Below are 17,215 nucleotides of genomic sequence, written 5' to 3' on the forward strand. Positions count from 1 at the left end.
CATTTTTGTACTTCTTGCTATCTTCATTCACCATTTGGCATCAATAATAGCAATCAATAGTGTATATTTGAGATAGTTTAATAAACCCTATGTGACATATTAAATCTGTTCTATTTTATAACTGGTTTGGTCTTGTTTTCATTCATGTAGCTAGTTAAAAATTACCCATTAAAGTAAAATCCTTATTGAGCTTAGGGGAATCTGACTGGTTGGGAAAACAATATCCTTTGGGCCTCACTGGGTATCTATTGTGAGAAACAAGCCAAATATGTTTGTATGCAGATAGTGTCATTATTCCCCGCAAGTAGAAAGCATTCCCCGCAGTTAAAAGCACAGGTAATTCTTTGTATTCATGTAATGTTTTGCAGATGTTTCATATCCACTCATTTAAACATTAGCCAAATTAAGAAAAATATTTGCTTAAGATGACTTTATTTTTCATTTATTGAACTATAAATATCTGGTGCTGATAAAGTTTCAGAAGGTGCTCTGTTACTGTCTGAGATGTCACCCAAGCAGTAAGCAATGCATGTTAAAAAATCAATCAAAACATTAACATTGCCTTCAACTAGTGTAATTAAAGGATCCCAAAACTATACAATTTGGGGAAAACACTTGCTTATCGTGGCAAGATAACTGTATTTTCATCAGTACACATGGAAAATACCTTCATTAGAATAAGCTCCAGTAGATGATGTTAATGAAGGGAAGTGAGATTATCCAGAACAAAGAGTCTCCATGGTTGAATTGCTTTTTTGCAGTAGTTGTGGTTATTGCACATAACAGAGAACACCACTTCAGTGTTAGACTCTATTGAAAGGACACAAGCCAGTTATTGTAATTCTTCATGAACGCCTTTCACAGTGTTATCACTACTTTTGTAAATAAACTATTTCTTGACATCAAAAGATAAAATAAATGCCAGACAGCATATTCAGAGCTCCTTACATTGCTCCATTCCTGCTGAAGTGGATTAAAGATCACACTACCTACCAGCAACTGCACTTTAAAAGCCCTTACAGGTATATATTAAATTAGTATATGCCGATATAAGAACTTTACTGTTTTATTTACAGCTGATTTTATTAATATTTGGCAATTATGTGACACATTACAAGAAGCCCCAGCCAAGATAGGGCTCTCATTGTGCTAAGTACTGTACAAACACATAGTAAGAGACATACCTTACCCCAAAGAGCTTACAACCTAAACAGAGAAGATAAATAAGTTTTATCACCCCTATGTTACAGATGGGAAACTGAGGCACAAAGAGATTAATACTTGCCCAAGACCATGCAGGAAGAGCCAGAAAATGAACCGAAGTCTCCTAAGTCCACCTCCTCAGCATGTTTTTAATTATTACCCTTCTTTGCTCCACCACTATAAAAATTGTATTGTGCATTGGTATTTTTAATCCTTAATAGAACTATTTTTTTTAAGTAACATGAATTATTCCAATTTCTTCTGGACTCTGTATGAATGGCTTCTGTAAAAGGTTGCATCTAGTGCAACAAGGCACTTTTAATGCCTCTGAACTCGAATAGAGACAGCAGCAGATATTTACACAAAGTTCACAATGTATTTCAACTCACTGTAAATTTGACACCACTTCTGGGATTCTTTTTCATATTGACATTGTTAAGGCTGCATGGAAACAAGGTGATTTTAACAATAATAATCATAGCAGTTAATCTAGGGTCCAATAACTAACAAAGGCATTTGCAGTATACTCAATGCTGTTGATGGCTAACTATTTACACAATCTCACTGATTGCAAAGGAACTACTCCTGTACAAAGTTCTGTAGTCTGAAGCAATACATGCATATATATTATTTCTAATTCTTCTAGAACAGAAGACTCTAGAATCATATATGAATATTGATCGCAATGGGATCTAAAGTTGCTTAGCCCTTTAAGATCCATCCCAGCACATAAAACATTTGTGTCCAGATGACAAAGGTTGTTGGAGGCATTGGAAAGTATTGTCCATTCTCCATAAGCATCTGTTTCTGTAATGTTTCCCTGACAATTAGTTGTTTATCTTTACATTAAATTGTTTTTCTGTTGCATAAAGCTAGAAATTGCAAACACCTAAGTTTCACAAACTGGAATGGTGCAATATTACTGCGAATCACCAGATGGCACTACTAAAGAGAGTTTTACCAGTTTTGTTTAAGTGAACATAGAGGCCATTAGATCTTGGAAGAAATGCTATATTTTCAATTGCAGGGTAGAGCTTTTTATAAGCTGAGTAAATCACTTGTAAAGTCTGTTCACCACCTGAGTCTATCTGACAAGTATTTCTTAAGTGCAGAGCTGTACCTTTAGTGTATACCCAAACAAAAAAAGGTTTGGGGTGTCAAAAAACATTACATGTACATGCAGCTGATGAAGTGGGTATTCACCCATGAAAGCTCATGCTCCAATACGTGTTACTCTATAAGGTGCCACAAGACTCTTTGCTGCTTTTAAAAAACATTACAAAACATCAAGGATGGAACATTAACTCCTGAGAGTTTGAGGTAAATACATCCTATGTTTTTTCCCTGCATTCACTCTATGGTGATATTGCTTTTCTATATTTAATGATATTGTAATGAAGTGCCTAAAGATCATGCCTTTTAAATATATTTGTATTATCTCCATAACAAGGAGTAATGGTGTGATAAATAAAGGGTAGTGGGGTAGCTCCCTTTTATGGACACCCAGCCAGCCAGTTAACTATAAAATCCCTGGTAGTAGCTGTTCTCTACTTGCTTTACCTGTAAAGGGTTAAAAAAAAGCCCTCAGGTAAAATGAAGGGAGTGGGCTCCTAACCACAAGAGCCAATGGGAGGGCTAGAACTTTTAAAATTGAGAAAAAAACTCCCCTTTTGTCTGTCTGTAGTTGTTCTCAAGAAAGAAGGGACAGAGCAAAGACAGGGCTGGAGCTATGCTGTAAAAAGCTGTAAACCAGGTTTCTCTCTTTCATTTCTGCAAGGCTTCTGTAGCACCTCTGTGCTAACCCCAGGTGCTTTTGTTTTGTTTGTAACCTTTAAGCTGGACCTCAAGAAAACCATTCTTGATGCTTAATTATTATATTTGCTCTTTTTAAATCTAGCCATAGCCTAAGTTCCAGATGTATTTTCTTTCTTTTTGTTTTTAATAAAATTTACCTTTTTTAAAACAGGATTGGGTTTTTTGTGTCCTAAGAGGTTTGTGCATATGTTGTTTAATTAGCTGGTGGCAACAGCTGATTTCCTTTGTTTTTTCTCTGCTCTTCACCAGGGTAGGAGGTTGTGTGTGTGAGAGAGAGAGAAAGGGCTTGAGGGTACCCCACAGGGAGGAATTCCCAAGTGTATCTTCCTGGGTCAAAAGAGGTTTTTTGCACTTGGTGATGGCAGCATCAACCTCTCCCAGGTCAGAGAAATGAGGTTTTTTACCCACTAAACTTCTGCCCAAATAAATCTGTTAGCCTTTAACATGCCATCGGACTCCTTGTTGGTTTTTTAGAGAGAAGTTGTAACCTTGGGCGTTTAATACCAGCCTGGAGTAACCAGTATTAATTTTTAGAATCCTTGCGGGCTCCCACCTTCTGCACTCAAAGTGCCAGAGCTGGGAATCAGCTTTGACAAATGGGGAGAAATTAAACAAAATAATATTTATTATTATTATTAACACGGTGGTACTTAAAGTTTTAACTAACAGAAAAATGTGTAAAAGAGCTTTCAGTCTAAGAGCCTGATCTTGCTAATAAATCCACATGCACTGCTCTTTACTCCCATGCATAATCTCATGGATTTCAGTAGCACTCTGCAGGAGAATTAAGGATTCACATATGCAGATATGTTTGCAGGATTAGGGCCTAAAGGTGTTCCCCACCCACCCCAAAAGACAAATAAACAAACAAGATGTGGAACAAACTTTTAGAAAAGGGAGAGTGAGGAAATGTGGGAGGGAAGGAAGGCAGGCAAGATTCCTGTAAATCATAGATTTTTTTTTAAGAATGATTTTAAAGGAGGAGGTCTCATGAATTTCAACTTAAAACGGGACCTAAATATAAGGAAACCCCTTCTGACGAGTAGAGTGACATATGAAATCCCCACCAATCAAGTAATTTAAAACTAGATTTGACAAAGTACCAGAGAACACGCTGTAGAGAAGAATTCTATACAGACAGGGAAACAGATTAAATTACCTAATAGATGTTAGTAATGGAAAAACACCTATGATTAATGGTTTTAAATGGTTTTCAGCATTCAGTCCCTGAAATGACCTTGTCTTTGATTGTATCCTGTGAAACAGCATCTAAGTAGCCATACACACTATATACCATACATCCTATTTTCACAACATATTGCATAATTAAAATATATAAAATTGGTTAATACATTTAAGTAGCTGATGCAGCAATTGGTTTATACATACTACAACAGATATGGACGTTAAAGGAGTTAGAGACCTCTATTAGTTATATTCAGTTATTGAAGAGGCTCCAATGAACCTTAGAAAAATATCGGGGAGTCCTCGTGGCACCATAGAGACTAACAAATTTATTTGGGCATAAGCTTTCGTGGGCTAAAACCCACTTCATCAGCAGAGGGAAAATTACTTTTTGTAGTGACCCATTCACTCCCAGTCTTTATTCAGGCCTAATTTGATGGTGGCCAGTTTACAAATTAATTCCAGTTCTGCAGTTTCTTGGAAACTACAAAAAGTAATTTTCCCTCTCTTGATATTCACTCCTTCTTGTCAACTGCTGGAAATGGGCGACATCCACCTTGATTGCATTGGCCTTGTTAGCACTGACCCCCCTACACTTGGTAATGCAACTCCCATCTTTTCAGGTGCTGTAATATATGTACTGCTTACTGTATTTTTCACTCCATGCATCTGATGTAGTGGGTTTTAGCCCACAAAAACTTATGCCCAAATAAATTTGGTGCCACAAGGACTCCTTGATATTTTTGCTGATACAGACTAACATGGCTACCACTCTGAAACCTTAGAAAAATATGTTTAGCTAGATCTCGTATCTGCATAGTCATTGAGGGTTTGTTTATATGGAGATTTAAGATGTTGTTATATGAACTCAGCAACTGCTAATGGGAGGTCAGGTTTTTTTTTTAATATATGTAGATTCGTATAAACTTCTATTCTAGTTAATACTAGCTTTATACTTGTTTTTTAATTTTTCTTTTCTAAAATCTCTCTACTTTTCTAACACAATTGCTTGCTCTGCTAATGCCCTCACTGTCTGAATCAGGACTTTCATCTAACACTTTGTTTCCATTCTGGGGAAGTGCATGTTAAATTATTTATTATTATTAAATTATATTTTCTTCTCCATTCTCTTGGAGCAAGTCCAGAAGTCATCTGGCTCCCAATATCTTTCTCTGGATTAAAGAACTGGGAAAGAATATTACTATTCTCCATTGGATAAGAATTGGGATGTTGCCCTAAGGCAACAATATGCTTTAAGACTGATAGTTCCATCCCCTTATCCCATCTTTAAAAATGCAGTAGCCTGTCTTTTTATACTAGATGCATCTATCAGCCAATCACTTATTCACAAAGGAAGCACAAATACATTTTGATTACAATGATATTGCTCAATAAACGGAATCCCATCCCTCTCCCACAGTCTCTTTGTACATACATACATTCTGTGAATTTTAAAGTAATCTACAGCAATAAAAACTTCTACCTCTGAAGGAAATGGCCAGGTTACATCAGGATCCTTGTCTGTTCAAAGTCTCAATTTACTAAGTTTTGTTTTCACGGAATACTCTTCTATTTTTAAAAACACTTATTTACATTCAATTCATTATAGAGGTCAAAGCACTTCTTAGCCGTAAGGAAGTACTTAAACACTTGGGGAAGAAAAGATACCGTCATTTTATAAGATGGCATTAGAAGATTTGTTCTGGGACAGCCATCATGCTGACCTCAAGCCTCCTGTGAAATATTGTAAGGTTTCTGGGGATGCAGCATGCAACCATCTATTCTCACTGTACATTAAGTTTTAGAGTATTTTCACATTTAGTTAAGTTTGTGTATTTCTGTAAATAACATTTTAAATTATATCTAAATTACTCAGACTAATTTGATGTCGTATACAAAAAAACTTCTCTTTTAAAGTATGGTGACTGTCACTAACACATTAACTGCCATAACTCACTTGAACATTACAATGAAAGAGAGAAACAGGATTAAGAATGACCCAAACCTGAGCCAAATGTCAGGAAACCTTGACATTAACAGAGACAAGGAAGCATTCTTTGTTGTTATTAGATTTGACATGGGTAGCAAGAGCTCAGTGCACTGTGATCAAGGAGAGCTTACAGCCACCACCTCTCAGTAAGTAGCAGACTTTTTGAAAATGTGCCTGCTCTTTGATGGAGACAGGAAAAACCAAGAGCAGGCAGAATTCTTCACAGAAACTAAACATCTGAGGCTTATATTAAGTATAGACAATATACATCAGCTTGTGGAAGCCTACACACTTTCATTTGTTTATGCCAGCAGAAACCACAGCTCCTGGATGAAACCGCTTGTTCCATAACCAGAATGGAAATACCATCACCTCCCTGGATACAGAAGGAAGGAAAACACACACCTTTAAATTAAAGAAGGCAAAATCTAATTTGCCACATTTCTTTGATCAGCTTATAATGTTTCAATTTTTTCCCACAGTACAAAAACCACAGGTCATCAGATGAAATTAATAGGCAGCAGGTTTAATACAAACAAGAAGGGTTTTTGTGTTTTTTAAACACACAATGCACAATTAACCTGTTGAATTCATTGCCATGGGATGATGCAAAGGACATACTAGGTACAGAAGAGAACTAGACAAGTTTATGGAGGCTAGGTCTGTTATTTGCTATTAGCCAAGATGGTCTGGGATGCAACTCCATGCTCGAGGTGACCCTAACCCTCTGACTAGAAGGGAAAGACTGGGGTGGATCTGTCCAAGAAGGTCTGGTTCTGGACACTATCAGAGACAGTATACATGGTTAGATGAATCATTGGTCTGATGGAGTATGGCTGTTTTGCTCTTGCTCTCTGGAAAAAAGTGATTCACTTCCATGGCCAGTGGTCTATCATTTGGCTTGAAGCAGGCAGCTTATTTGTACTGCAATTAAAACTAAGATTCACACTGAGGAAAAGAACTCTATTGATTGGCCCTAATAACCTTTGAAAAGGTCAGAATAGGCTTTTGTTCAGGAGAAAAGGTGTATATAGCACTACATAAAAGGGACTCTGCAGATCCACAAGTTAGAGTTGTATTGGGATAGACTTTTGGTAGGATAGGAAAAATTGAAGTGATTTGGACGGAAGCGTGCTGGTTCACAACACCCACTAATGTTTTTCCAGTTTCAAGAGTAACTTTTTCCACTCCCTAGTCAATCCCTCCCCCACCCAATCCTCAATAAAGTCTTCCCAAACCACCTTCCCTTCAATCCAAAAAAAAGAGAAGGGGGGGGCAAAAAAAAAAGTTTACTAGACTCTCCCAGCTGAGATCTTGTGTAGTGCCAAAAATATAGTTATAAAAGTGAAATATCATGAAGTTTTGTATGGATGGTCAGGAACAGGATGAGTCCTAGGCTGCCATTAAGAAAAAAAATGGAAATAGTTAGACCTTTTCCCTTGCAGAAATAGAGCTCCAAACAACCTGATCCCAGTGAGGCTTGTCACTAAGAAAAGAATTTTCTTCCCATCCCAAGCAATGGACGCAAATGAGTCAGTGAAGCCCGGGGGACTCTCAACATCTCAGTTGTTCTCATTGGTTGCTTACTTGATCATCAGTATATTGATCACCATTAAATTGGCTCCCGTGTCCCAGTCTGAGGCACCAGCTCTCCTCTTCCCTCATTTCAGTTGGGTTTCCTCCAGGAGAGAAAAGATGCTATTATACTTCAACAGAGCATTCACTTTTAAGTGGAATGGAGTGGTATAAAATCAGGGGTAGGCAGCCTATGGCATGGGTGCCGAAGGTGGCACGCAAGCTGATTTTCAATGGCACTCTCACTGCCCGGCTCCTGGCCACCAGTCCGCGGGGCTCTGCATTTTAATTTAGTTTTAAATGAAGCTTCTTAAACATTCTGAAACCTTATTTACTTTATATATAACAATCGTTTAGTTATACATTATAGACTTATAGAAAGAGACCTTCTAAAAAGGTTTAAAATGTATTACTGGCACGCGAAACCTTCAATTAAAGTGAATAAACGAAGACTTGGCACACCACTTCTGAAAGGTTGCTGACCCCTGGTATAAATCTTCAGCATCATGCATGAGGGAAGCAAGCAGCAGCAGAATCTTCCCTCCATCAGATGGAGCAAAGCGATTAGTGAAATCCATACAGAGATTTCCCTTCTCCCACACCGCTATGGTTAAGGTAGCAGAAATACCACATCAACATCTACAGGGAGTACACAGTGTTACTTCTGGCCCTGGTAATAAGAATGCCTTTGGATCCAAAAAAAGGGATGGAAATAAAGGAACCACCAAGATGGAAAAATATCATGGAACCCATGGACTTGTGTGTATCGTTGACACTGCAAGTACAGGGAGTTGCGAGGCACAGAGACCAGTAGCATTGCAGTAGCAGTTTAGGCACAATTTCCTATATTTCCTTAAAGATCTCCCCGAATAAAGAACAGACCTAGCCCCGCAAAGCATACGAAATCAGAGGAACTTGCAGCCCAAGGAGCTATGCCTGCAGGCAGGTTATGTAAAACTAATATTCTTCTATGAGCTTTAAACATCCTGCCTTCCTTTTCTAAGTCATGTGTGTCTTTTCTTGGAATTGATTATACTGTATTTCTTAAGTAGGACTTCTGGGTGGGGACCAAAAGTGGACTGAACATAAAATTAGCATGTATTACCCCTTTGAATCATATTTATTATTTTCATTATATACTGCCTTTTTAAAGACAGTACAATATTTTATTCATTGTAATCAATGTGCTTTGAAAACACAGCTTTCCTCCAAAAAATGAAGTAAGTTTCAGAATAAGCACAAACTATTCATAAAGAAAAGACAAGGTCATGAAACACAGAGGAAAAGAAATGTGGGGTGGGGGAATAGGAAGAGAGAAATTCTCCCTAGGTTAGTGGCAGAATCACTGTCTTATTCAAAACCAGACTGAGCAAATCAGTTCAGATTATACTATCAGGAACCATCCTGTATAGGTAGGCAAACAGAGTAGAAGACCTGTAAATATGTTCCACAATACCAAACCACTTTAACAGTGTATCACCATATATTATAATACAAACACCTTCCTCTCTCACTTTGAGATTTAAAGCAGATTTATCATTAGCAGAGCTAGCGAAATCAGTAAGAGTAATTACAATGCTAGTTTTCCCATGGTCTGGACTGAGGTCATCATTGAAATTTTGTTTTTAAACTCTAGTATTTTAAGTTTTCCCATGCATTTAGTCCTCTTATATGGTTAAGTCACCTCCCACCCTCCCAAATCTCTCTCTTCTGTTGGTCAAGGAACCCCTCCATAAACCTACCAAAGTGTATGTTGAAAGGTTTACAACTAAAACTGTAGAATAAACATATCTCCAGAAATATTATCTACTGAACTCAAATGGTGAACTTCCTTGTTGCAAGTTTGATGTATATGGTCAAGAAGCCATGATTTCAAGTACTATCCTATCCAAAACAGTCACAGTACCAAAAGATAGGGCTACAAAATACCACCTGAAGAAAGTTTGCCAAAATAAAAATGGGAATATTTATTATCTTTTCTACTAAAGCAATGCCGATCTTTTGAGATTACACATTGTTCTTTGCAAGTGGTTTACAGCTAAATTCATACTTTTCAACTCTGTAAAAAATTAGTCAAAGTTCATAAAAACAAAGACACAGGGGAAGTTGGTGAAGAGAGTCAGATTATAATACCTGTTAATGGTGATGAACAGAGAAAGCCCAACTGTTATTTTAAAATTTTGACATTCTCTGCATCATTAGAAATCCAAGTCCCTTAACATGGGATGAGGTGTAAATATTTTCATTAGGAAGAGATTAAAACATGGGTACATTATTTGCACATTTTCAGATCTATAACAATGGCAGTTCTACTTCCCAATAAGCTATGAGGAATTGATCAGATACAACCGTTAAATAATGGAATTTGATCAAGAGACTAAACATTACTTAGTAGGTTCTACATGCATATGATGCAAGGGGAGGAGATTTATAGACCCGTACATACGATACAAGACAAACTGTTACAATTGTCAAACGTGCGCTGGACAAATTTGAAGTTTATGGAAAAGTCGTGTAGGCTTGTTTCATGAAAACAAGGTCAGAAGCACATTATTGTATATATTTTTCCTCCAAAATTATCTTCACTTGGCCTCCTGAGCTTTCTTGGCATTCTGTTTTTCTTTTGCCTAACGGTAAAAATAGAGAGCATGTTACACTACGATGAGAATACTACCCACTTTTGTCTACATCTCAAAATATACATGACTGTTACCTCCTGGAACATAGAACACAATTGATATTTTACTGTAACAAAAGCCACTTTTAAACATAATCTGGATGCTTGTCGAATGCCGCACATCCAGTTACTAAACCTTAATATCTTTGGGCATATGTTTATATAATGCAAAACAGGTTAAAGACCTCTTGACTCTTTGTGGAAAAATCTGAAAAAAACCCACACTTTACTTAAAAACAGTTTAGTCTTATGTTTCTACCTTTTTTGACATAACTAAGGAGAGATATCCAACAATAAGATTTTTATTACTCTGGAGATCATCTGCTCATGCAGTTTATTCTCCACCTGACAATCATAATCCTCCATATGAATATCACAATTGAAGCAGTGGGAAGAATCACATAAATCAAACAGAAAATGAGCTCAAGTGAGGAATTATCAGTTGAGCTCTGAAGCAACAAAGATCTTTTTACTAGCATTCTGCTTCATCAAGAAGCACAAAGGAAGAAAAATACAGAAACTAAGAGTGAGGTTATTTGCAAATAGAATTTCTTGTTCAGTTTTCCACAACATGTTAAAAGTTTATATTCCGGCCAAATGGACATAATGTTTTGCAACAAACTTGCAGCCTGGTACACCGTTTTCATAATAAAATTTGGTAAAATACTAATATGCAAATTTTGGTTTTACCATATTCAACTAGAAAATGTTGTGTTGAATAGTAATGTGAGAAGATCAGATAGGCAATCATTTCCCTTAGGATGCAAAAAAAAGAAATCTGTCATTGTTAAAATAGAAATCCCTCTTCATTTTCTATCTTGTTATTCATCTTATTTGCTGTGGTAGCTACACACTAAACTAAGATCAGCAACAGAATTCTGAGGGGTGACATTCCTCCTGATGCGTATATATGGAGCTCTAAATCAAGCTAAACTTTCTTTACACACAGATCACACTAATATGCCAAAAAGATACAATCAAAAAATTCTCACTTATCTCAATCATTTAAGTTTGAGGCAGTTTTCACATCAAATTTTAGAAGCATCTGGTGGCATTTACCTTGATGTCACATGACTTAACCTCTTCCCTTTATATACAGATTTTAAAGACTAAAATGATATTGAGAAAGATTATTTACCTGTCCACACAGTAACTGTGGTTCTTTGTATAAAGGCGTGCACGCACCTAGCTCTGACTGCTGCTTGTTACTGAACTGGTTTGGCGCTAACTAAAGGACCCTGAAGTAAAATTCTTTGTGCGCTGTCACGAATCCGCTAAGTCACCAAGTCTCCCCTGAAGTTCAGTAGTGAGACACAAACTCATAATATGCAACTTAATACAAAAACCATACAATACTGTTGGTAACACAAGACAGCAAAATACATAATTTAATTCAAAATAAGAAAATTCAAAGCTGGCTTAATTTCTCTGGGTCACAGTTAAACTACTAACTGTAAGGAAGTTCCTTCACGTTTGCATGTGTACAGAGAGAGAAGTGAGGCCAACTACTTAAGCTCTTTAAGAGTTTTTCGGTCTCCATTTCACATGGTAAAAACATTAGACAAAACACTAGGAAGTGACAGAGACCAAAATGCCTTCACCTCAAAACAGTGCTCCTAACATCAACAGTGTTAAAGCAGTGGTAAAGCAGTGATCTGCCCAAGCCACTGGGCTTCTTAACTCCCCCCTTGTCCTCAACCCAAAATGTTCAATTAAATGGAGATGCTTGTTAAGCTAAATAAATAGCTATTTAATTATTTAAGAGTCTAACATCAGGAATACATGTTATATCTATTGCATATGAGACACATATGCAAGCCAATAACATGATAAAAACCCCAATTAAGTTAGCTGTTTGAATAACCTAGTAGTTTAATGATCTTACCAGGGAGACAACTGAAACAATACATACTTGATTTAGGCTTTAAATAAAGGCATGTTTAACAGTAAATCAAAACTATCAGTGGAAGAAGCATAGAAAGGAAACAGCAAAAGTTAGGAAAGATCAGACAAAAGAAGCAGACACGTACAACACCATGCAGCAATACAGCCACACATGGGTTGCCATCTAGTGTTCACAGATGGTATAGAGAGGGTCCTGGAATCTAATAAGACAAAGGATACACAGACCTTGCGTGTGGATAAGTTTTAGATTTCTGTGCTCCCCTTGGGGAGATAAGTTATAGGGGTTCTCTATACCAGAGTATGTTGTATGTCTCTCAGAGGTATGAATAAACCACCCACTAAGTGACACAGGTTACACCAACTTAAGTGCCAGTGTGGACAGCATCATGTCAGTGCCGCTGATACAGCTATTGCCCCCGGGGAGATGGTTTTATTATGCCAATGGGAGAGAGCTTTCTCCCGTGGGCAGTGTCTTCATCAGATGCGCTACAGCGGCACAGCTGCATGCATTTCTAGTGTAGACAGATTCCTTTTGCCCTCCACTTCACTAATAGAATCGTTATTGAATGGCCCTCTGATTTTACAGCATTAGGGGACTTTGGGCTATCAGGGAAGACACTCCTTGGAGCTTTTGCTCAGCAGAGTGTGCACCCCCCCATCTTGGTGAGCACACTGCATCTTCAAAACACAGGGCTGGAGGTGCGGGGGAATCCCCATATATACTTGCCACTTAGCTGCAAACATCAAGTTTAACTAAATAAACCTCTTCCACTTAAGAATTCCAGTTTTAGAAGTGTAGCTACATTTCTGTTCAGGTAGAAAACATGCAAAATACATGAATTAATACATCTTGCTTCTTTAAAAAAGTCATACAAGAAATGCTCACCTTCTCTACCAGTGGTATTAACTGCTGGTGTTCTGCTAAAGTTTTTAACAATTCCATGATGAAAGGCAGGTAGTTATGTTTTCTTCTAATATTTTCAATCTGAAAATTAATTGCAAACATTAATGGAACTGCTATGTGTCAGACAAAAGGCACCGCTCTCATTATAAGAGTTCTCTTAAGGTTACATTCTCTTTTTGAGCCAGTTACCAAGTTCAGATGGTGAGGTTTAGAGCACTTCAGATGAGTCGATGCATTACACAAAGTTTGTATGGCATAAATATAAACCCTCCTTAAGACTCATGCCACCTTATATCATGTCACTTACCAAAACACTCAACCTGACAATGAATAGACAGCTAGCATGTTGTAGCTCCTGCTTAACATGCTGACAAATGCTGTTTAATTGTGCTCCCCATCTCTCATTTTATACTTCAACTATGAGCTCTTTAGAGCATGAACTGTCTTTTTGTTATGTATTTGTACACTCCCTAGCACAATGGGGCTCTGTTCCAGGACTAGTTCCCTTAGACAAAATTGCAATACAAGAAGTAATTAGTAGTATTTATTAATTTTTGACATCAGAGGAAAGATGCTTTACAGATATAAATCCTCCTAATATATCTCATAGCACTTTGTAATACAGCAAAGGCCTAAATATGCAGAACAGAAACAGAATTTAAGTTCTTACAGGTGACAAAGGTTTCAATAAAAAAATTCTATCTTCAGGGAACTAGTAAAATAAGTAAGTTTATCCAAAAGCAATTACTGTATAGATATGCATTTTAGTAAAAAGCTTTAGGAGTATCTCCCTTGATGGTGACCTGCATAATTTAAAATAAATTTATTTTCTATCCTACCAAGGGGCAGAGAGATATTCAAGATAGGTAACCATATAGGTTTTTTCCCCAGCTCATTCTCTCATTTCTCTAAACATTCCACAGCATGTATTCTGTAGGTATAACTAACAATGGAGCTAGTTGGCCATCACTTTGGAGAAACAAAAGCAAATAATTTTGAAGTTGCCTATTTGTTGTTTCTTTTATATCCCCTGAAATCACTGGTGACCGGCTCCAAATGTTGATCAAAAAGGGTATGTCTACACTGCAATTAAAAGTGCGTGGCTGGCCTGTGCCAGCTGACTCAGGTTCACGGGACTGTTTTAGTTGCTGGTGCAGGTTTTCAGGCTTGGGCCTAGGCTCTGGTGTCCTCCCACCTTACAGAATACTAGAGACTGGACTGCAGCCCAATCCAAAATGTCTGCATCACCAACTAAAACAGCCTGAGCCCAAGACTGCTGTGGGTGTCTAACTGCACTGCAGACATATCCCAAATCTTTCCCCATTTCTATGAATACAATTAAATATATTCAGATTACTTCCTTATTTAAAATAATCTGTCAGAATCTCTGTTAAACATGACAACTTCTTCTGCACTTCATTCCATTCATCAAAAGCTAGGGGCTGGACTTCAAAAAACAAAGAATATAAATATGCTCTGCTAGTTTCTAAACAGTGTATAATCTCACATCCGTACCTAATGTAAAGACCAAAAAAATTCAAGCTGTTTCTATGCCATATTCAGGGATATGTTCCGATACAGAGCAGCAAACAGCTAATTATTTTCATTTTTCTGTAGCTCATCGCCAATCCAGTACACACATCTGATAAGCTGAGTATCAAATGTTCTTTATTAACTTAAAACATACCCTTATAACAAAGAAAGGCAGAAAAGTTTATTAGAAATATCAATCTTATAAAAGGAGTTTGAGGGATGCCCCCGCCCCCCTCAACCCACTACTATAGCAAAAAAACAACAACAAATTTTGAGAAGTAAAAGAATGCCACTATAGAGTAGAATTAATGGTGACCATAGATGTAAATTCTTGAGGCACATGCAACTGTCTCTTTCCAGGAGTTCTACACTTCACTATTTACAAGAGCTTTCTGATGAACTTTTATATATACACACACATACTTGAATGGGAGGAGATGGCAGAATAGGGGAGGCTCAAAGAATATACATAAGAAAATGTGATTGTTTTACAATCCAAATAAAAAGAGTAGATAAAAATATCAGTTTCCCAGGTATCTAGAAAGAAAAATGGTGAGTAAACAAACCAATAACTCAGGAGTAAGTTGACGCGTGTGAATAATGTAGTGCAGTGCCCTGCTAATACCCTTGTAATTCCTCCAGCCCTGTTGTGAGGCCTGAAAATGAAGCCAATCTCATGCTCCTCCACATCAAGTTGGCTCTTCATTATGATCTTCCTGACAGTTTTACTATGAAAAACAAACAAAAAAAAACTACATGTACCTTGTATCTTTTTAGTTTTTGGTTCTCTTCTTCAATTAACATCTGATATTTTGCAACTTCTGACTGAATAGAACTTAATATATTACCACTCTGGTCTGTATCCATTGGCTCTTCCTGAAAGAAAGTAAAATGAATGCAACAAAGTTAGAATTTTATAAAAAAGTCTGGTCTGTACAGTGTTCATACTGCTATTACCTAAATTAATATTTTTAGTTTGTTTAAGGACTGTGGTAGCAATATGCTACACCTATTTGGCTAATTCTGTCTTAGTGTTGTACAATGGGGCCCATTAACATAATAGCTGAGCATCTTCTATTTAAAAAGAAAAAATCAATGGTAACATGAAGTCCATAACGAACTTCATAGTCTCTGGCACATCTCCCTTTGTGGAGTAAAAACACTGTCGGGGTTTTTCTTCTCTCCCCCCTCTCCCCTCTACGGGGCAGGAATAGGTTAGCTGCAAAATAAATAGTAACTAAAACATTATTTTTATAACCCTTCTAAGCAAAAAAGTGACAGTGGCATGGAACTATTGCATTATTTAAATATCATATCGTACCTCTGAAAGTTGCTGCTGTAATTCTGCTATCTTCTGCTCATATATCATTTTTCTGTCAGACACAATGGCCATAAGGTTAAATCTTATCTCCCCTTCACTGTATCTAAAAGAAGATAACATAGTTTTCAAAATTAAATCATTTGCACAGCAGCTCTAAATAAACAAACAAAAAGTCCTCTATGGTTTCCTTAATTGTAAATAAATATTTATTTATTTCACATTAAAGTTGTGGATATTGTTTCATTCTTATTGTGAAACAAAAATCACATCATAGATGACTGCATTGAACTACAAACATTAAATATGGCAATTAGTCCAATAGTATCTTTTACAGCACCTGCACCAAAGTTTATTTTCCCCACCTGAGCTTAAATGTTAAACTTTCTGTTTATATAATTTGACTGTTAGTTAACTGCTTATTAAAAAATAAAATGTAAGAGTATGAGAAGACTCCCTTTAGTAACTGTCCTCCATAACTGAGATCAAAAAACAAGTTGTGTTTCTAGCCCAAGCTGTTTTGGAGCTGTGATTTGGGGAGGAGGGTTAAGAAGTTAGGAAAACTGATGGCAGTAGCTTATTTTTAGAAAGCTAAACAAGAAAAAAAGAAAATACTTTTAAATCGAAAAAAAGTTAGGAATTGGTTCTTTTGCAGTAAAAAGTTATACTTGTACGTTCTTTAAAAAAAAAAAAAAGGAGCACTTGACATTTACTTTTGTATTCGTTTCTCTATGACAGGCCTGACAGCACTGATCCAATCATCTTGATTACAGGCACCTAGATAGGAAACATAAAAAAGGTTTGTTTGTTTTTTTTTTTTTTTTAAAGTGCCAGCTTTGCTGCAAATTCAAAACACTGATAATTCAGGCTACTAGTGGATCTCTTCTCTGGAGAAAGACAATTCTAAACTGTTCAAAATGGTCTTTTTGAAATAGGAAGTTAATCACTGGTTCTTGTTAATATCTTTCAGTATTCTACTGAATAATATTTAGACAATATTTAGAAAAGCAACAGAAGTGGAGTAGATTTTAAAAAGGGGGAAAATGGTCTAACCCAAAATTCTGTATTTTGCTATAGTAGTGAGTTGAGCAGTTATTATATGCATACTCC

The 17,215-nt window shown here is 36.8% G+C and overlaps 1 protein-coding gene across 2 annotated transcripts in view; it reads right to left on the minus strand.

The window, feature by feature from the left end:
• Positions 1-9,710: 9,710 nt before the first annotated feature.
• Positions 9,711-17,215, minus strand: part of UCHL5 (ubiquitin C-terminal hydrolase L5) — a 28,520-nt gene continuing 21,015 nt past the window's right edge. For both annotated transcript variants that reach the window (XM_050961469.1, XM_050961470.1), the window contains 5 exons: positions 16,819-16,882; positions 16,109-16,211; positions 15,550-15,663; positions 13,237-13,335; positions 9,711-10,395 (listed from right to left, as the gene is read on the minus strand). In XM_050961469.1, the coding sequence (XP_050817426.1) occupies positions 10,351-10,395; positions 13,237-13,335; positions 15,550-15,663; positions 16,109-16,211; positions 16,819-16,882 (425 nt within the window). In that variant the 3' untranslated portion in view covers positions 9,711-10,350. The remainder of the gene's footprint in view (positions 10,396-13,236; positions 13,336-15,549; positions 15,664-16,108; positions 16,212-16,818; positions 16,883-17,215) is intronic.

Source organism: Gopherus flavomarginatus, chromosome 7, assembly GCF_025201925.1.
Source record: "Gopherus flavomarginatus isolate rGopFla2 chromosome 7, rGopFla2.mat.asm, whole genome shotgun sequence".
Taxonomy (NCBI): Eukaryota; Metazoa; Chordata; order Testudines; family Testudinidae; genus Gopherus; species Gopherus flavomarginatus.